General features: G+C 41.6%; 1 protein-coding gene across 18 annotated transcripts in view; it reads left to right on the top strand.

The window, feature by feature from the left end:
- The window catches only part of LIMCH1 (LIM and calponin homology domains 1), a 320508-nt gene that overhangs the window by 135567 nt on the left and 162420 nt on the right, over positions 1-22521 (top strand). For all 18 annotated transcript variants that reach the window (XM_087864173.1, XM_087864172.1, XM_045816044.2 and 15 more), the window contains exon 3: positions 13125-13194. In XM_087864173.1, the coding sequence (XP_087720299.1) occupies positions 13125-13194 (70 nt within the window). The remainder of the gene's footprint in view (positions 1-13124; positions 13195-22521) is intronic.

Below are 22521 nucleotides of genomic sequence, written 5' to 3'. Positions count from 1 at the left end.
ATTTGTAGGACTAACGATGAGCAGTATGGACTCCCAGTGTTGTCTTTTTTTCTTCTTGAATTCTCATCAAGTAAACAGCTCTTGGTTCCTACTCAAAAGGGAGACTCAGAACAGTGTGCATGGGGGGTGTTACTATCCCCATTCAAACTGTGTTTTGGCATCAATTACAGGAGTCTCCTTGGTGGGTGAGGGGGACTTGTGTGCATTTGGAACATTCTCAAGCATAACCATCATTGCAAATATTTTGTCGATTCAAAATTATATAATCCTGGTCACAACTTTTTTTTTTTTAAGATTTTATTTATTTGAGAGAAAGAGCATGAGCGGGGGAGGGGCAGAGGGAGAGGGAGAAGGAGACTCCTTGCTGAACAGGGAACCCCACTTGGGGCTTGATCTCAGTACCCTGGGATCATGACGTGAGCTGAAGGCACATGCTTAACCGTCTGACCCACCCAGCCACCCCTACTTCTTTTTTCTTTTTTCTTTTTTCTTTTTTTTTTTTTAAAGATTTTATTTATTTATTTGACAGAGATAGAGACAGCCAGCGAGAGAGGGAACACAAGCAGGGGGAGTGGGAGAGGAAAAAGCAGGCCCATAGCAGAGGAGCCTGATGTGGGGCTCGATCCCACAACGATGGGATCACGCCCTGAGCCTAAGGCAGACGCTTAACCGCTGTGCCACCCAGGCGCCCCAACCTACTTCTTTTTTCTTAATACATAGTTTTATGTGACCTAGACTCAGGTCTTTGTTTTGATGCTAAGACTCTTAGACTTTGTTTTGATGCTTCCAAAAAATGTGTTTGAAACTTAATTTAGCATAATTCTCTTTCAGGAACCAGTCCCCTCAAAATATAGTGATTTCTTTCACCCTATCCATCTGTGCCTTAAAAAAATATTAAACTTCTCTCACTTAAATCACAGGTTTAATCTCCTTACTCCTGAACAAATTTATTACACATTTATTGGAATGATCAGTTGACTAAAAAACATATGACAAGAGGTTCAAATATGGGCTGCTTGTGTAGTAGAGGAGAAACTGGCCTATCTCATTGCCTGCCTGTGGGGTTCCATGCTGGATTAGACTTTGCTTGTCTTTGAGAGGATTTAGTAGCTCCCTAATTGTATTTCCTTAATAATCCATTTTTTTGATTGTCTCTGCTGGGCTGTCAGGCTGGGTGGGCTGACTTCCCACAATGAAGTGTGCAAAATTCCTGCCTCAGGCGTGCCATTCTAAATGTTTCCTTTGGTAACCCACAGAAGAGGACCTTTTAAATAACCCACCAAGGACCCAGTTCAGAAATGATTTATTTTTAAAGTTAACTATGCAGAAAGAGACTTCCCTCTTATATTAAGGAGAAGAAAGAGTGAATGACAAGACAGAATGGCTGAGTGATTAGGTCTAGTGCCTGCCTTTCCTTACCCCACTATAGACTTTGTCACGAGGCTAACATTCTCAAACACGGCTTCATCATGTCTGTTGCCCTTCCCACAAAACAGGACATGATTCAAGTTCCTTTGCCTGGAACCCAGGGTCCCTCAGTGTCTGGGTGCAGTGTTTCTATTTGACTTTACCGTCCTTTGCACTGGCCACAGACAATAATTATCGTATTAACGATTTTCTTTGTGCTTCCCTGACTCCGTGCCTTTGCTGCATGTCATTCCAGCCACCTGGGGTGCTCACTTCCTGTCCATTTCCATCTCCCTGAATCCTAAACCCATATATTGGGAACCGTTACCTCCACTGAAATATGCCTCTCATGATAGCCCAATTTAAGTGTTCCCCTACTCCTCTTAGCACCCACCGTGGTGACAACACTACATCCTGGGTTGGAGATGACAACCTTGATTTCAGGTGCTCTCTCTCTTGTTTCTGGTTTGAAAAGTATTTGACTGTGTCTAGAGCAAGTAATTTGTCTTACACAGGGCATTACTCATGAGATTGTACGTTTTAAGATTCTGTTTATGAGTTCTTGGTGTAGTGACAGTGACTCACCCATCTTTCTATGCCTAATGATGCTTGCATGTGACAGGAATGTCATATAGCATTTTGGAGGAAGCATGGGAAGAAAGAAGAGCGGTCCAAAATTCACGTTGGTAATGGTTTCTCTGTGTATAATATCAAAAGTACAAATGACAAAAGAAAAAATAAATAAATTGGACTGTGTCAAAGTTAAAAGCTTTTGTCCTACAAATCATACGATCTCCCAGCCCATGGAATGGGGGAAAATATGGTGCTATTTGCAAATCATATGTCTGAGAAGAGACTTGTATCTAGCATATATAAAGAACTCAATAATAAAAGAATAAACAATCTAATTAAAAATGGGCAAAGATATCTGAATAGATATTTCTCTAAAAGAGATATAAAAATGGCCAGTAAGCACATGGAAAGATGTTCAACATCATTAATCTTTAGAGAAACACAAATCAAACTATGAGATACCACCGCACACCCACTGGAATGGCAAGGTAAAGAAGGAAGGCGATAAATGTGGTATGGATGTGGACGAACTGGAACCTTCATATATTGCTGGTGGGAATGAAATGGGGCAGCCACTTTGGTAAACAATTTGGTAGTTCCCCAAAAGGTTACACATTGAGTTATCATATGACCCAGCAATTGTACTTCTGGGTACATATCCAAGAAAAATGAAAATATATAGCCAAACAAAAACTTGTACACAAATGTTTGTGACATTATTCATAATAGCCAAATGTTGGGAACAACCCAAATGCCCATCAGTTGACGAACGGATAGGTAAAATATGGTATATTCATATAATGCGATATTATTCGGCCATATAAAGGCATTAATCACCAATGCATGTTACAACATGGATGAGCTAAACCCATTATGCTAAGTGAAAGAAACCAGTCATGAAAGACCACATTTTATATGATCCTGTTTATTGGAAATGCCCAGAATAGGCAAATCTATGGAGACAGAAAGTACATTAGTGGTTGTCTAGGGCTGGGGGTTGTGTGGGGATGGGATGGGAGTTAAAGCTAATAGGTATGGGGTTTCTTTCAGGGGGATGGAAAGTTAAAATTAGTTTGCAGAGATGGTTGCATGATTCTGTGAATGTACAAAAAAAATTGGATTCTATACTTTCAATGGGTGAGTTATATCTCAAGCTATTAAAACACACACACACACACAAAATGCATACACGTATACACACTCGCAACGCAATTTAAAAATTTTGCTTCGAGATGTTTCCAATGCTATCTAGAGGACTCATACCAAATGTCACATAGTGCATTTCTAGATGTACTAATATCATATTGTAATGTGCTGCTAATATTTTAGAACTTCACTGAAGAAAACGCCCTGTAGATTGATTATATTAATATTCTGTCTACTTCCAAAAAGATGTAAAGGAAATTTCAAAATGAAAACTAAAAATCACATTAATTAATCACATGAATTAACATCAAGCATCATGACCCTAGACATAGAAAGACCACGGAAATGAGGAAACTTTGTGGCCTAAATACTGCATTGTTTTTCTTCCCTTAAAGTTCCTTTTCTACAAGATGAGAAGGCTTTGCTTGTAGTCTGATTCCTCCCTGGCCAGAGTCCCTGACTTCCAGAACACACTCTCCATTCCTCTGAATAAGACTGCATTTTATATTTCTGCTGCACCTGCAGGAAAATAGAAAGTACACCGCCCAAGGGGAAATGACCATGGCCCCCTCCCCTGCACCCTTCCCATTGTGTGTCCTGTGGTACATCAGAAAGAACCCAGAGACTTTACTGTTTGCTTTGGGGCCAACCAGCTCCCACTTGTCCTTTAAAGAAGATCAGGGTGACTCCACTCATTTTCATCCCATCCCACGGACCAACAGAAAATGAATCAAATAGCAGTGATTGGTGGGAATGAACGAGAAGCCTGTCAGATGATCCTTGTATGGTATGGTTGCTTGAATCCAACTCTAGTCCTGGTGCTGAAAACCTGGTTCAGATGTGATTAACAACAACAACAAGAAAAATGCAAATTATCAATGGCCCTGAAGTCCATTGCAGTTTCAAAGCTGATGTTTTGGGTTTCCCAAGATTTTGCCATTGTTGCTCAGTTCATTATCACTTCACTCAGCAAACACAGACTGCAGCCCTCCCATGCATGGACCAGCCCTTACAGTAGAGATGGGGCTGCTGAGAGAACTAACCCTTTGCCCGATGGGAAGGTTGGACAATTTCTGTGATGTGTGATAAAAAACGGAAGCCAAAGAGCATTGGGATCTGGAGGTGGGAGATATAATCTCTACCTAGGAAATGGTTGAAGAAGAGGTCACATTTAAGCTGGGTTTTGAAAGATGAGTATGAGTTTGCCAAGCCACAAAGAGGTGGTGGTGGGGAGGCTTATGGTAATGGCAAGTCAGACAGAGAGAGCAGCGAACGCTTGAAATGCTCAGCAACATGAAGGGGCTTTGAGTACTCGGGGGAAATTGTGGCCAGAGACTAGGACAAGTTCAAGATGGGGCAGACTGAAGATGAAGGGCAGGTATCAGGTCAGTTTTCAAAAGACCAAGGATAGTGTGTTAAGGAGTTTCAATAGCATCCAGCAAGCAATAGGCAGCCAGCATAGTCTGTACAAAGGAGCAGTGGGGTTATGTTTGTTTTTTAGGAAATTACATCTGGTAACAGTGGCGACGTTTGATGGCTTTCTGCTGTGCACCAAACACATATTTGAATAAAATGCTTTGCCTCCTAAGGAGAAGCAGAGGTGTTCCCTACACTTGTCTTGCTCTGTCCATCCTTAGTTTACAACTACAACATATAGCCTGTGTTTCCAAAGTTCTCTTCCAAGTCACCGTGTAGAACCTGGAAGTTTCCCTGTAGAACTAGTGTTCTTCACGGTCTTATGTGACTCATAGCATGTCTGAGATAGCGACCGTCCCACTGTAGAACCCAGTCCCTGGGGGCATCTGGTCTTAGCCCAGCACCTGGTGTGGGGTAAACGTTTCATACCAGTGTGTGGAATGAATAGGAAATCGATTCAGAATTCGAACTAGCTTTATTAGGACCTGACCTCCCCTTTATCGGATGGGAAAGGGCCTCTTCAGCTCTTGGCTTTTCCCCAACACTCCTGGGATGGCAAGAGAGGTAGGGAGATAGGAGTGACAGTTAAAGGATACCAGAACTTGGCAGGGAAACAGGGCTAGTGGCAGCTGTCTGTGGCGACAGCTGCCGTGTCACGGAGCTTGTCCTTGGAGTGTCTTACCGCCTTTCACTTGTCGGCATCCTCCCTTCCTCCCTCCCCGTCCCCAGCTCTAGAGACTACGCCCGCGTAGGCCTGCCCTCCGAAAGGACTCACATTAGCTTATTCCTCACTTCTGTCCTTTCATCTCTCCCAACTCTAGCCTCGCTCTAGCCACAGGCAGGAAGCTTGGGAGGAGAGGTGAGCAATGACTGACGTATCAGATTTCCATCTCTGGGGAGGGCTGGGGTCAAAACCTGCTTGGAGATGGTAATAGCAACTGCCATTTATCAAGTGTGTACTATACACGAGGCCTGTGCCAAGTGTATTATACACATTATTTCACACTCTCATGCCATGGCTAACAGGTTTTATTGTCCCCATTTTACAGAGGAGGAAATTGAGGCTCATAGATACTGAATACTTAAATAGCTCGCCTAGTGAGTTGCAGAGTTGGGATTTGAACCCGTGTCTTTTTGTCTCTGGAGGCTATTATGACTCTTAGAATTTTGAGTGCCAATCCCGTAACTCTTGGTTCTGAGCCCTTCTTTCTAAAGAAGTGTGGAGAGCAAGGGCTGGCTGTTTATCTTGCTCAAGTCTGGCTACAGAAGCTTTCAGAGAAAAATCACAGCAATTTCATGTTCCCAGTTTTCTTTCCACCCTCCTGACAGTAAACCCAGCAATACCAGGTTTTAGTTATGCAAAAGAAATACTAATTACTATCATTTATCCATAATTACTACATAGCACACTCACGATTACATGTATCATTGCCTCTGTCAGGGTAACTTTAGTCTCCATTTTATTTGGTTATACTAAATGCTGTTCATGTATTGCCAGCTTTCACAGTTCGTTGATCACACATGTCGTCTTAAACTTGTGCCTTATAAAATCTGGGAGGATCTTGAGTGGGAGGCACAGTGGGGAAGGCAGTTTGAGGGGTAAGGAGCTTCATTACCAGGTGAAGGCATTTGGAGGGGCATCCTGTGGGCACTTGGGAGCCTAGAAATCACCGAGGGAGGGAAGCAGCATGGCCAAAGGCATGATTTAGAAGGGGGGTTAGTTTGGAGGTGGTGGGCAGATTGACTTAGGTGGTGAGACTGGCAGCTGGAGATTATTGAAATGCAGAAAGTAGAGCAGCATAGGAAAGCCCTTTTCCCAGATTTAGGAACTCGAGTTTATAATCCTAACTGCCACTTGCAAACTCTGACCTCAGACGTGTGCCTGGTTGCAGTTTTCTTATCTAGATTGATTTATTGGTTTTTCCGCCTCCTCTAGTCCCCAAACCCCGTAGTTTTCAGATGGCAGGAATGGCCATGCAAAGGTTGGACTGTGATAGAGGCTGAAAATGAATCAAAAGGAATCCAAGATACTCAGATAATTCAGGAGGTTCTCTTCCGTGCTTACAGATGATTTCATTAGTGTTGGTGTTTTAGCATCGAGCACAGGAGTGATATGTAAGAAGAGTTTTTCCCTAGCAAATGTGGGAAAGTAAAAATGGGTCCATTTGTTTATAGTGTCTCAAAGTTTAGCTCATGCCCTTCTAGCTGCCTTCCCAGCAAGCCCTAGAGGAAAGGATGTGTCCAGGTGTTCGATTTTGCATTTTAGGACAGGATTTTCTTGGGTACAGTTTGAGCAAAGTGGGGCCCCTTTTTACTGGAGGAAGACCTTCTGGAAAACTGTGATAGTTAAGGTAATGCTAGGCACCTTCATCTCAGTGATTCAGTACAATGGAAATGTACTTCTCACTCTTGTGTAGCTCAATTTTGGCAGCAGGGAAGAGTGGAGGTGACTTTGCTTCAGGCAGTGGTTCAAGGATCCCAGCTGGTAGAGACTCTGTCCTCAACACATGACTTCTCTCTCAGGTCATCCTTCGTGTCAACATCTAACCTGTAAGTGCAGAAGGAAAGGGAGAGTGGAGAGTTACTTGGGAGAAGTTTTAGGGGCAGACCTGGGTGTGATATGCACTACTCTGCCTACACCCCATTGGCCATATATAACTCTGAAAATTGCCAAGGAGGGTGGAAAATGAAGCCAGGGTGGGAAATGTGTGCTCAGGAGGGAAAAGAGATGAGTTTGGTGGGTTGTCTCTGTCACAGGAGCCATGTCACTGCTGAGCCCTGCAATTCACAGTCAGTCCCAGCTTCTTGGAATTCCAAGACAAAGAACTTTAAAGCTCTTATGATCTCTTCTTTGAGTATGTGCAAGGCAGGTGGCTTAAATAGACCTACAGTTCACACGTTCTGGGTAATGCATAGCACCCCTCAAAGATTTGGTAGATATTAATGATGGCAGTTTACATTCCATCACTGTTGTGTTCATATGAAATTCTTGTTTGGTTCAGGTTTCACTTTTCCCTACATTTTAGTCCATTTTTCTTGACCTCAGAAGGCTTATTAACGTTCGTCCTTTTGCTGAAACAAGTCTAAAGAGAAATCTTAAAAAATGACATCTGTAACAGATTTATGGTCAAGGTTAAATTGATCTCATGCTTAGGTTCAAAAACAGTTGCCATGTTAGATTAAATGAAAGTGCATATACCTTCATTCAGGGTACATAGTCAAACCCAGAAAGTGATCAAGGAAACCACGTAGAAAAACACTATGGAACCAAATTAGAAGGGACACAAAGTAGGTAATTTTGTGATCATAGCTGCCTATTGCAGCTGTACAAACCAAGCTAATGAGACGGTGATGTAATCTCTTGTTGCAAAGAATAAAGTGATTTCCCAGGAGATTAAACATGAACTTCCAACCCTGAGCTCAAGGTCTAGATATCTCCTCTGCTCTCCCCCAAACTCTAGGATCATTATTAAACTTGAATTCATGAATCGAATGACTTGTAGAGTAAGCTGAATTTTGCAGTCCTTTTAAAATTTTGCCTTTAATGTTTCTGTCACAGTTCAATAACAAACTTCTCATTGGTTTAATTCCTAATGTCTGGCTGGTCTTGTAACGTATCCTTTGTAGGTATATCCTCAGTGCTGTGCCCCTTGCAGAGCTATTATATTGGCTGCTGAAAGAATCAGAATGAACCAGAAACTCTCCATCCCAGAATAGAGATTTGAGATTTTTCTTTTTAGTCGCAGATAGAAACACATTTCCTCGGTTTGTATTTTATGATCATTAAACAGTGGTTGAGAGGTTACCACAAGCTGGGTATTAGGTGTTACCAAGAGTTAATAAATGCAGCCTGTGGTCTAATCAGAACATCAGCATCATCCTTAGGTGTCTCAACAGTTGTTTCTTTAAGGAATCAAATCTTTAATCTTTAAAGAACTGTATTCCATAGAATCTGTGCGGAGCGTGTCTTTAATCAGTCTTCTCAAAAACTCAAGATGGCCCGTGCATTAGGTGGTGTGACAATGAACTACATATGCTCACAATTCTGGTCTTCCTGTGGGTTTTAACTCTGTTAGTGAGCATGCCCCATGAGGGAGCAACCTGGGGTCTATCTTGTCTTCCTTTGTATCCCTGTACCCAGCTTCAGGCCAGAACATCATGCATGCTCCATAAATATTGGCTGAGTATGTGAAGGAACATATGGGATAGCCTTCCCTGAAATAGGTCACAGTGTGTTTCAGATTTAGAATATGAGTTTAGTAGACACCATTTAATTTCTATCATATAAGAAACACATGTATTTTTGCTTGCCTTTAATATCATTATCTTTTTCATAATTGAGGATTATCCCAGATCATGACTTACCTTCTTGTTTCTAGTCATTTCTTATCATACATGTATTAGGCAAGCTATACACATTTGTTGACTTGATTCATAAATGTGAGATTTTTGTCCAAAGGTAGCCAGAAAAAGAAAATAAGGAAAGTTTATCTTAGTCTTTGGCAGCTGGCTAATGGAAAAGTCGAAATTAAAATGACCTGAATTTACTTAGCTGAAAAGGGTATGCTTCATAGGCCATGTGGGTATGAACAGGCACATTTCCATTTACCAAATGCTAGAACACACATTGTCCCGTTGGCTCCCCACCACAGTCCTGGATGGAAGGTGAGGTTTTCAAAATCCCCATTTTGGGAATCCCCATCAAGGGAAAACGGAGACTTTGCTCAAGTGACTTCCCAGTGGCCCATGGCTAATGAGTGTTGAGTTTAGCTCTTAAAACCTAGACTCCTTATTGCAACTTCACTACACTTTCCTATTCACCAAGTGTTAAGGGTTTATTCTGTGTGTGTGTGTGTGTGTGTGTGTGTGTGTGTGTGTGTGTGTTGTACTTTGATGGCACACACTGAAGCTGGACTTTCTAAAGCACTAAGTTTCGGTATAAAATGACCAGCCTAGGACGTGAAGGCTGTCTTGGCTGCGCGGCGAACCAGCTGTGCGTGTCTCTGAGGGAGGTCTTCCCATCTGTCTGGGGCTGTCTTTCTTATTACAAAAATGGTGGACTGAATACATGACCTGTCTCTACAGGACAGAGTAGTTGGAGTCAGTGCATCTCAGAAGGTTCATGAATGTAAAATAACATCATCGCTCTAAAGCATGTCATTAATAAGTACTTTTTGAAAATGTTCGTATTTTAATTTACATAGGAAGATGATAGGGGTTTTTAGTAAAATTGCAAGTGAATACGCTTGACTCTTACCCATAGCTATGTTTTTTAACTTCTCATCTGTCTCCTAAGATGTGCAAGAAATGTCCTCAGTTTAATGCAAAATACAAAATAGGCAGGTGTTGGGCATTCCCTCAATGTCAATTCAGTGTAATCTTTTATTGTCGTGTACTGTAAACTGCGTGCGGGCCTGGAGCGATGTTTATACAAAAAAAAAAAACAAACAAACAAACATACAGCTGCCTTGATCTTGAAAGTATTCCAATTACTTAAGATCACTTTGGCTTTTTATTTTTAATTTGTGGTTAAACATTTTCACAGATATAGTTTTTTTGCTGCTCTTTTAATTAAGGTCCAGCATCGTAGTTGTTTTTGAAAAGCACCATGTGATAGGAAAGATTTCTGCCATCTAATTCTGCAAAGGATGACTGTAGTGAAGTATTTAAGACTGTTTAAAAAAACCTAAGCCTGGATAAAAGAGGACTTGGTGGAGTATCACTACAAAACTTATTAATACAAAGATGCCTTTTAAAGGAGGATTCTTAGTTTATAAATTCTTTAATAGGGTGTTTGTTATTCTTTCTGCTTTAGCTACTTAGCAACAAAGCTTGGGGATCTGCTAGCAATGGTATTCTATTTCATTAGAAAATTGAAAAGTATTAGAGAAAGTGTTTGATCTAAAATGTGATGCATTGAATTAGCATAAAATAAATGCTTACATGCAAATGTAGAGAAACATTTATAGAGAACTTATTACACACCAGGCTCTATGCTAGCCCCTTACGTATATTGTCACATTGAAGCCTCAGTGATGCCTATGCAGGTGGTACCATTTTATTTTTATATTACAGTCAAGGCTGAAGTTAAGGGGCTTGCCCTAAGTAATACCCCCAGTGGTTGGTGGAACTGGGCTTTGGATTCAGTAGGTTGGACTCCAGAGCCAATGCTCTCAGCCCCCTGCCAGCTCCATATCAGTCTGCAGTCCACAGCTGTTAAAAAGGACGGAGGTCCACATGTATCAGTGAGGCACACTCTCCAAGTTACGTTGTTCAGCCTCCAAGTAATAATGGTAAGCGGCAACACAAGGTGTAGGACACTGCTTAGGATATGCTCCAGCTGTCCTTTTAAAAAAATTACATGTATCTTTATATCTTTTCTTTGGAAGGTCTTAAATGTTACCCTCAGGGAATAGTCTGGGGCCCTGGGGGACTGGGGTTACAATGAGACTTATGTCTTTTGAATCCTTTTGAATTCTCAATATGGTGCACAGATACTATTTTAAAATCCAGTTTAAAATGACACTGTTAAGAACTAGTGAAACAAGTAACATATCCTAAGCATTCATATATTTAAAAACTTGACTTTGGAGACATCATATCTGTCTGCTTATTTTAAAGCAGAAGATATGGGACATTAACACTGCCCAAGAGAGCGTGCTGATCCAGGAAACTTGGATGCTGGGTCTGATTATACCACTGATCAGCTCTGGAGAAGTTAGTCATTCATCATCATCAGGCTTCAATTTTCTAAGCTGTAAAATGAGGAGAGAACAAGTTGTCTTCCGACTTGAAAAACCAGTAATTCCAAAATAAGTGATAAAGAAGTGCTTTTTGAAAAAGATTAGGTTCCTGGTGAAAACTAAGTGGGTTCATGAAAAGAGTGCTGTCTTGGCTCTCAGTGGGCAAAGAGGTGCGTGTCTCCTCTGAGTGATACCTGTTGGTGGGAGTGTGTTGGAATTGCAGTGAAAGTTACCCAGAACAGACGATTGATCCTTGGTGCAAAACCAGTGTCCTGGCTGTCATAACCAGTGGGGCGATGGTTCTCAATTCATGAATACACGGTGTGTCAAAGTCAACTAGAAGCTGAACTCAGGACTAATTACCAAACTATTTCAATGAATCTTTTGTTACCGATTTGTAGAGATCCATCAAGCATAGGTTCTTCAGAATTTTCTGTAATTTTGGACTCCATGAACTCTTTTTTTTTTTTTAAGATTTTATTTATTTATTCGACAGGATAGAGACAGCCAGCGAGAGAGGGAACACAAGCAGGGGGAGTGGGAGAGGAAGAAGCAGGCTCACAGCGGAGGAGCCTGATGTGGGGCTCGATCCCACAACGCCGGGATCACGCCCTGAGCCGAAGGCAGACGCTTAACCGCTGTGCCACCCAGGCGCCCCTGGACTCCATGAACTCTAACAGAAGTTGGCAAACTTATTCTGTAAAGAGCCAAATAGTAAAAATTGTATGCGTTGTGGGCCATATGTTCTGTCATAGTAACTCAACTCTGCTGCCACAAAAGCAGCAGTAGAGGGTCCATAAATGAATGGGTATGGCGTGCTCCAGTAAAACTTTATTTACAAAAACAGGCACTGGGCCCTATTTGGCCCATGGATCATAGTTTGCTGAACCCCGAGTTATAATAAACTCCTGCCCTAGGTTTCTCTTTGCACTGCATCCTGAGTTAAGGTACCTGATGGCCTTTCCTCTCTAATTCCCGAATATGGGAATAAATGCTTCCCTTCTGCAACCCCTTACCTTCCATTATTCCTTTCTGAATAACCTAGTTTGCAAATGCGACTTCCACCACATCACCCTGATGCCAACCCTATTTTCCTTTTACAGATTGCCTTCCTTGTTTCTTTTCACTCTGAACTATTTCCTGAAGACAAGGAGTTATAGTTGGTTGTGTTTTTTTCTTGCATTCCTTTGCTTATATTACCATTTTTACGTGATTTCAACCTTTACCCCCAAGATGTTGCGCTCACATATCTCCTGTACCTAGGGAATTGTGGTGAGCCTTATTTAGAATCTTTAAGATATGCTTGGTTAACCTCTCGCTAACCATATTCTTCCCTTTTTTAAGTGACGATCACCCACATTTAACAAGCCACTCTCAATGAGCAAAAGGGGTCTGGAGGTGGAATTAGTCTTGGCAAATTATTTGCAAAGACAGATGTTGGTCTCTGAACTTCATGCATTCCTGGAGAGACCCCTGCTTTGGCCAGAAGAATTGGGAACAGGCCTTGCCTGTAGTAATAGCTGGCTCCAGGCCTAGACAGTTCCCTCCTGACCTCGATCCAGCTCATATCCGTGTCCTTCCCCTTGACGCACCTCCCTGTCTCCATCCCTTCTCTCCCAGCATTTCTAAGTTCTAAAACTTCACCTGCTAGGACAAACTTGATGTTGGCAAAGCTCTCCACTTGTATGTGCAAAGGCTCATAGATGATTGAGATTTACTACATGCTTTAAATTCACTGCTTTTGCTATTCGGCAATTTAGCTGTAGCCCCGGATAAAGGTGATTTGCGTGATCCATCTTGCTTTATGTCTCACTTGACATTCTGCCTTTTTCATGACAGGTTGCTGAATGCTATAAAGCCAGGACTTGTTAAAAAGATCAATAGATTGCCTACCCCCATTGCGGGATTGGTGAGTATCCAGAATTAAGATTTATTTTCCAATATTCCTTTGCTCTAACCTAAGGGTCATGACAGTGCCATTTATTAGAGTTCTCCCCTGCAATATATATTCCACTTGAATGAGGATGCATTGAATCCATTAAACTGAGAGGTCACTTAAAAATGAAAGATCGCAGTTATGCCTAAATGGCATCTTAATCTTTGTTTGTATCTTTCCCATGAGTGATAAGGACTGTCTTTCTTAAAGAGGTGAATTTGTTTTGGGGTGAGAGGCTGATAATTAGGTTGACCCCAGGGGAGGAATGTGATTGTAATTATGGTTTTCTCATTTCAGTTTTTCACTGCATTCCCCAGGAAGGGAGGGGAGAGGAGGGAGAGAAAGAGAATTTCATGATTTACAAGCAGCACTTCCATCATAAATTGCCATTTTCAGCCTTAAAATCTACTTGTGCTTAAATACCACATTTGGAGACCAACTCTTCTGAAGACATAATGGACACTAAGGTGATCCTTATGTCATCTGGAGACTTGTTTCAGAAAAGCCCCTGCCCTTCTGAACCTATCCGTTTAAACAGACAAACCTTATGGGTTCACATGCGGTCAGGAACTGAATTTTTTAATGCGTTGATACATTTCATAATTACTGGCAACTCATGTTAATTATTTAGTTGATGTCGCCTTTTATGTAAAAAGGGGGGAAGTGGAAGTTCAAGAAGACGAACATAGCTTAGTTCTGGAAGGAACGTGCACACATATACGTGTGCACAAAAAACTAAGGATGTATGTGGCCCGGTAAGGACTCACTGACTGTTTCTAGTGTGACCTCCTTCTCTGCATGTGGTTTGGCAGAAAACAATTAGAAAAATGTCAAGAATTTAGGCAGGCTCCTACATAGACCTTACTGAGTGTTGTCAGAAAGTTTCTTGGCCATATCAGGATGACTAATTGAAATTAGAGACGTACCCCCCCCCAAAAGAGATTGTGTTTGAGAACTGTGAGGGTTATGGTAATAAGGTTACATGGTTTCAGCAAGTTGAACAAAGTGGATTTTTTTTTAATCCTAAGAATTGCTATTTCTGTGGATGCATTTTATTTCCTATACTGGTTAGTAGTAAGGTGGTAATTACTCATCAAAAATCCTTCTAATGTTTGTCAGAATCATGTAGCCAAGTAAGTTAACAGATGGATAGATAGATAAATTTGGAAGGAATGGATTTGAATCATTTTATAAAATAAATAATCTATATATCCATATTATATATTATATATAGTAATGTGTACATATATAATTTTAGAAGTTTTATGAAGTCCATTTCTTCCAAATGTTAAGGTCACAGTCTTAATGATGCTGACAAATATCTGTTTGGCCTCCAGCCTGTAGCCTCTCCTGACTGTTGGACTCTGGGATTTAATGTTATAGGAACGAAACGCACAGCATGAAGCCAAGGGAGGTCTCATTAAAATCTATGTAAACAGAAGCAAGCGGCCCAGAGTCCAGAAAAGGAGAAAAGGATTTTGAAACTTTAATTCAAATGTGAACCATAAATAATTCCAGTAAAATTATAGGTTTAGGACATGTGCATTGATCTTTATAGCATTTCTTATCATGGCTCAAATGTTATTCTTTACATATTGCCTCTGCTTTAGAGTAGGCAGGAATTTGATTCAAGAAAACAAGGGGCCCTGGGTGCTTTCTTTCCATTGCTATCCATGACTTTTATTTCTCTTCTTTTCTTTTCCATTTGAGTTACCTTTCCACTTTGTCCTTTCCATCATTTTGCCTCTTTCTTGCCCTTTTCCAAATAACACTTCCTCACTTACCTTCATTCTTTATCGCTTACATCTTCTTTACCAGTTTGCTATTGTGGTCGTTGTAATAAGAAATATATATTTGGTCTTTGTCCATTTCTAGCACAGTGCTCCTAAAACCCTCGGAATTTCCTAAGCAATAAGAGCCATGGGCACATCTTTGTAGTCATCTTTGGTCTTTTGTCATTGGTTCCTGAAATTGCTCCAGTTCTGTAAAGTGTGAAGGAGTGTCTTATTATTCATAACAAGCCCCTTTCAACCACACCTGACTTTTTGTTAATGAGGTGACTTTTGGAAAGCCCCAAGGTTGGGGGCGGTTGGTTGCCAGGGGAACCAACCACGTGATTAGAGGGTTGGAACTTTCAGCACCACCCCCAAACTTCAGGGAAGGGAGAGGGCTGGAAATTGAGTTCAATCGCCAGTGGCCAATGGAGCCTCCATAAAAACCCAAAAGGACGGGGGCCTGGAGAGCTTCTAGGTTGCTGAACCTGCGGAGATTTGGGGACAGTGGCGGTCCCAGAAGCATGGGAGTTCTCTGCCCTTTCTCACATACCTTGCCCTATATACTTTTTCATGTGGCTATTCATCTGTATCCTTTATAATATCCTTTTTATAATAAACTGGTAAATATCAGTCCATGTTTCTCTGAGTTCTGTGAGCCACTCTAGCAAATTAATCAAGCCCAAGGAGGAGGTCATGGGAACCTCAGATTTACAGCCCATTGGTCAGAAGCACAGGTGACAGCCTGGCTTGGGATTGCTATCTGAAGTAGGGAGGGAAGCAAGTCTCATGGGACTGAGCCCTTAACCTGTGGGATCTGACATGATCTCCAGGTACCTAGTATCAGAATTGAGTTAATTGCGTGGTGATGTTGGAAACACACACAACAGAGTTACCCTCAGTCCCCCTGAAAATGCTTATCTAAGTGTAGTTAATTGCTACCCATTCATTAATGATTCCTGAAACTATAAATCTCGTCAAATGCTTTTCCTCTCCTACAATTACCTTCAAAACAACATTGCCAAAATCTAGTACAGTTGTTCGGGTCCTGGCAAGAAACAAAATGGCCACCCTTCTCTCCTCCATTCCCCCATTCTGTTAATATTCTTCTAGATTCTCTCTTCAAATCTATTGTCTGATCTCTTTCTATACTCATGTTCTTGTCTATCTCCATGACTCCAACTCTTCATAGCGCCGACCCAAATCATCATTGCTCACCACATTTTTTTCTTCTGAATTCCAGACCTTTTATTCTGTTTATTGGACAGCTCCACATCAATGTCCTACCAGACCACAACTTAACATATTCAAATTAGACTTAAATGACCACTCCCACCTACTGATTTCCCAGTGCCAATAAAGGCATCATAGATGTACAGTTGCCTCAGTTCAGTTCTCAGAATTTGGCAACTTTCCCCAATCTGTCTGCTTGTCTGCATCTCCTTGGGCCCTAGACAAGACCTAGAGTAGGCCTCATCTCTTGCCTGGATTATTACAGTCAACCCACAGTTCCTCAAACATTATTCACTCTCATGTATAATGCCTTTGCTCATGATACTTCTTGTGAATATAATGCTTTCCCCCTGGACTCTTGACACAATCTCATTTATTTATCAAGACGCAGTGAAAAACTACTTCCTTTTGCAAGCCTGTAATGTTACATATGATCTTTTATCATAGAATGCAGTTAGCGTTTCTTAGTTTAGGAAAAATGACAATGTATTAGAGAGATAAAAGATAGTTCTGTTGAAATATGCTTTGGGGAGTAAGAGTTTGAGTAACTTTTGTTAACAATTTGAAATAGAAGGTGTGTAAATGGTTTAGTATTTATGTTAAGACATTGTAGCTTTAAACAGTTAATTGTCCATGATCAAAGTTACCAATATGGATAATGGGTACAAACAATGGAAGGTGTCTTAGTGATGCACTAAGAAGTCACAGCATCATCTTGATAGAATGTCCGCCAAAATATTTGGCCTGACTCCAACTCTGAGGGAACAATCAGACAAGTCCAATATGAGGGGACATACCATGAAGACACCTCCCCTCCCCAAAAGGCTAGAAAAATGGTTACAGATGAAAGGTGATTAAGGAGATTATGCCAAAGGACGTGTGATCCTTGATTGAGAAGGAGCAACTATGATAGACATTATTGGGACAACTGGAGGAATTTGAGTGTAGATTGAATATTAGATAATAATATTCTCTCAGTCTTGAACTTCCTGCATGTGGTAACTATATTATCAAAGATAGTTGTGTACAAAGGGGGATAGTCTTGATGTTAGGAGGTGCATAAGCTGGCCCTATTTAGAGATGAAGTGTCACAGTGTGTATATTAATCCCCACATTGTTCAGCAAACAGGAGTCTGGTCTGTAATGTATAATTTTATATACACAAACACTGGAGAGAGAGAGACTAAAAGGAAGGAAAAGAGGAAGGAAAGTGTGGCAAAATGTTGGATCTAGAGAAAGGGTATACAGTTTTCATGGTACCGTTCTTGCAACTTTTTGGTAGGCTTGAAAATTTGCAATATAAAGAGTTGGAGATTAAAAGGCATTAGTTCTCTTATCTTTCCTTGAGGGGCTGGGGTGGGGAATTGAGTAAGCAGTAGATTTGAAGCTGGCAGAGACCAACTTGGGTCAGCAGCGATTCAGTCTTTCATGAGAGTGTATTCTTCACATGGCATTTTCTTCCTCTTTTATTTGTGACAGTCAGGAAAGAGCCCACAGAGCCCCTCAAGTGCACCTACAGACCTCTGGGCTGGTTTGAACCTTGTCAGGGGGTTGACAGGTCCCTGACCATCTAGGGATCTAGAAGTCCTCAGTAGCAGGGGTCATGGAGACCTAAAAAGTGTGGCCAGAGGGTTTTTCATGCCTGGAACCCATGCGTGTGTGTCTTAATGGCCTGGTGTTGAGACGCATCCATGAAGATGGCCTAGCTGCTTGACTTGAAGATAAATAGAGAAGTGTGTTTTCACATCGCAACCCCAAATTATAAACATGTGTAGATTTACAAAGGCATGAATAGGTGTATTTTAGCCCCTGAGTTGAGCTGTGGTTCCAAAGAATTCAGGGGTGAAGGTGTTAAAACAAAGTAGTTGAAAATGATTTCCTGGCAAGAATGCAAAGACCCTGGATCCGGGTCTGGGTTTCTTCTGTGGCGATTGCTGACATGTGAAGCTGCGTGGTGACCGCCTGCAGATGCTCGCATTCTTTTTTAGGTGTTAGTGATACTGTTAGCTATTGCCAGAGAGAAAGACCTCAAATTTAGGTCTTGGCATACCAAAGACGTTTAAAAATGCTGCCCTTTAATCTGCCAGTTTGTTAGGATTGCACAATCAAGCCACATCCCGAAACACAATTTAATGGTCATTAGAGATTGTGCGAAATTCTCTTTCATCCCAGAAACAGGCTTTGTGCGAGAGACACAAATGTATGAAATCCTTGCTAACAATGGGAACTTAGGGATGAAGCTTTCTCTTGCCCAGATTTTATTATAACAGCCATTGTATATGTGTGTGTGTGTGTACGCACGTGTGAAGTATAATCGGAAAGAGATGGTATTTGGGGATTCTGCTCTCGGGTGCTGAACCTTTCTAGAGCTGTCATGATTTGCTTGATCTTGCATGTGAATCCATGAGGGTGAAAGCGATCTGAAGAAAAGAGAATTTTACAGCTGGAGGGGCAGCTTGAGATATTTGTGTTACAGACGAGGACACGTGGGTCTCTAAAGGGGAACTATTTGCCCGAGATCACACAAAGAGTAAATGCTGAGATGGATCCAGAGCCCAGGCTACCCTCCTTGGTTGTGTCACTCATAAAAGCTTCCAGTTGAAAATGGAATACATGTAAATGACAGATTATTTTCCCCTCTTGTGAGAAAGAGGGGAAAGCAAAGCCTTGCTCTTTTAGTTCATCTCTGCCCGCCCCCTGCTCCCCACTACCTGCATTTTGGCCACTACCTTCAAAATATCTTCCCAAGCTCTGTGAAAGGCTTCACGTCATGAAACATCTCTTTGCCTCATGAATGATAGACATTTGACTCTAGCTGAAGTTCAGTAGGATACAGCGGACGTGGGACTAGTAGAATTATCCTATGATTTAGTTACCCTATCCCACTCAAAAACTTTTTTTTAGAAGAAGGATGTATTTTTCTTTAATCAAAAGATAAGATTTTAAATATACTTAGAGCTGAGCTTCCTGAAATGGATAAAAAAATGTAAGTTTCCATAAACGCTGTGCACTTTAGGAAGCTTTCAAAGGGTATCTGCTTTATTTTATGAAACTGATACCGAACAGTTGATGTTTCATCATCTGAGGGAGGTCAGAGCAGGGGAAAAGAAGAAAAGGCAGTAGAGATTTCCACATTATGAGAAGATGAAAAATATTGTTCTGGACAAAAGGTAAACACACAAAGCTGTTGAAAACTGAGTAGCAGTTGTGAAAAGCCCTTACCCAAACTTAATAATTTTAGGAAGATGACAACACCATAAATTTAAGTCCCAGGTGTTTTGGGTGTCTGCCTGCCAAGGACTGGTTTCCTGCAAATCCTACCTGGAGGTTAGCCTCTGTGTGCCTTAGCTCATCTCCAGCAGGGTCTGATGTTTAAGGTTCATATTCTACAACTGCCTTTAGAATTTCTCAAGCATTTCCCCTCCCTTCAACAGGCTGGCTTGCTTATAAGCGTCCTCAGAAGAAGCTGGTCCAAGTTCTGCTCTCTGCCTCTGTTTCTCTTCCAGTTAAAGTTAACATTTGAGGCCAGGAGGGAGGCAGAGCAGGCAAAGAGGGAGGCCAGAGGTGTAAGTGACCATGATAACCATCATATAACCAATACCAATCACCAATCGTAAATACCTAGCACGTACCAGGTACAGTGCTGAATCATCCTTAATCTTTACAATTGCCCTGCAACGTAGTTATTGCTGTATCTTTATGTATCTCAGGAAACAAAGGTGCAAAGGAATAAGTTACCAGCTTTCCAGTAAATAAGAGGCAGAGTTGATATGTGGACCCTGGTTTGCCCAACTCCAGAGACTGAGCCTTTTCTACTATGTCCTTTAGGCCTTATACTATGTCATTGAACCTCAACACCCCTGAATATCTATTTTTGGAGGTGTCAACCTCTAAGGAGATCTCATATGTTTTTAGAAGACAACCTCTCATCCCTCTCATTTAAGATTTATTAACTCTGCCAAATTGAGGTGATGGCCTGTTTTAAATGTAGTATTTCTACTGTCACTCCTATAAAATCAATCTCCATGTGGCCACACCTCAAGCCCCATAGTCCAGGAAGCACCAGTTCAACAAATGATAAAGTAATAGATTAGAAATCTTTACTGAAGTCTTTCAAAAGAATGTTATAGAGTGATTCCATTTAGAGCATGCAGTAGAACTTTCTAAAATGCCCTCCTCTCTTTCTCTGTTTTTCTCTCTTTACACACTCACATACACACACACAAATCTTACTCTTGCCGGCTCACTTCAAATCATTCCCCACCTCCAACTACCTAAAGTCGTCCAGACTCACACTGGACCGGGTCTTGTCTGTCTTGCTTCTAATGCTTTTCTCTGTCTCTACTCACCCTCAGCCTTTTCTAGTGCAAAGCAATCAGCTACGCTTGACTCCTTTCAGTTCCCCCTTCACACGTGATTCTGATTCTGGGTAACAAAGACTCGGGAAGAAGGCGACACAGAATTCTCCTTCGCGACCAGGGGAGTGGGAGAGACTAGGAATCCTCCCACTCAGTGTGTTTTCCTGCCTTACCCTGCTCTTTGTGGTAGTTGCATGGTTATGATGAGGGGTCTCTGGAGGTGGTCTTGCTCTTCTTTGGGGGACAAGTAAAACTGGTAGCCGAGTCATGTTCTGTGTGTAGGAGGTATTTTTGCAGAGAGAAATGAATAGACCTCATGAAGAATCTCAGCCAAAATTGAGTTTAATGACACACTGTCCTTTATCCTCATCCCTGGCACGGTGAGAGAAACGTCGGTCGTGTTCTCATACCACACACAGAAGGAATGCTCAGTTTGCTGCTTTTGAGTGTGGCGCCAAGGCCGAGCAGAGGTAGGGATGGTGGTTAGCATTTTAGTAAGTTTGGACACAACAGAGCAAAGACTGCAGGGAAAAACAGCAACACACAAAGTCTTTGGTACTCAATCCTGCCTCCAGTCAAATGGTAGAATGTGAAGCTAGGGGGTGCTTAGTTTATTTGCTGCCCCCCAAGTCAGTATGGCTTGTGTGCTGCTAGTTGCAACGGCTTCCACAGGTAGCTTCTAAGAGTACAGATTGTCTCGTGTCCCTTATCTTCTCAGATAACTTTCTGTGGCTGCCCATTGCATATGGAATACAATCCAGATACCTCAGAGAGGTATTTAAGGTTTTCCCTGAGCTAAGGTGAGCTTCTAGGTTTATTTCCCATGGAATACATCACTCTTAGGTACCAGGAGTATAGGTAGTTGGTGACCTAAAGCAAAAGACTTGGCCACAAGTGAATACCAGATGAAAGTGTGACCACTGATGAGAGCCATTCTGCAGTGAGTTGGACAGAATGAAAGGGAATTCTGATACCTACTAATGTGATTGGATCAGACCAATAAGTTAGTCCCTTTGTACATCTGTTTGGAGTACTTGGGAAGACTCAGTAGAGGGTTTTTTTTTGTCCTTCCCATCTGTCCTATGATTATCCATCTTCTGATTTTCTTGTTTGGTGAGTGTATTAATTATCCATTACTGTGTAACAGATTACCCCAAGACTTAGTGACTTAAAACAACATTTATCGTCTCATACTTCCTGTGGGTCAAGACTCTGGGTGTGGCCTAGCTGGGTCCCTGGTTCGGCATCTCTCAGAAGATGAAAGTCAAGAAGATGGCCAATGTCTTGTCAAGACTTGACTAGGGAAGGATCTGCTTCTAAGCTCACCCACAGGGATATTGGCAGGATTCAGTTCCTTGCAGGATGTTGGCCAAAGCCATCTTCAGTTCCTTGCCATGTGGGCCTGTTCACATAAAACATCTCACAATGTGGCAGCTTGTTTCATCAGAGTGAGTAAGCCAGAAGAACCCGAAAGAGAGAGAGAGAACAAACAAGATGGAAGTCACAGTCCTTTATAACCTAATCTCAGAAGTTACATCTCATCACTTCTGCCATATTCTGTTGATTAAAAGCAAGTCACAAAAATAAGATAAAATAAAAGTAAGTCACTAGTCCAGCCCACCCTCCAAGGTAGATCACACAAGGACCTGTATACGGGAGGAAGGGTCACTGGGAGCTTTTCAGAAGCTGCCTGCCACAGCGAGTGAAATGGTTATGTTAATCTATTTGAGAAATTAGGGCAAAGATTGCTTATTTTCCTGAAAATTTGTCTCTTATAGGACTTTAAAAATAACAGTTTTCCTTGGATCACCTCTCTTACATGACATTTAAGCTTTGTCTTCCAGTTTTCCTCTGCTCATATGCACTAAAGAGAGATGGCATGTTCTTTCTTGATTTCCAACTGAAAATCTACTTGTGACTCAAGACATAATTCCTGC

This window comes from Ursus americanus, chromosome 8 (assembly GCF_024610735.1).
Source record: "Ursus americanus isolate L20-20 chromosome 8, mUrsAme1.1.p, whole genome shotgun sequence".
In the NCBI taxonomy this organism is placed as follows: domain Eukaryota; kingdom Metazoa; phylum Chordata; class Mammalia; order Carnivora; family Ursidae; genus Ursus; species Ursus americanus.
The sequence above is the reverse complement of the archived record's forward strand: the minus strand, read 5'-3'. Positions and strand labels throughout refer to the sequence as shown.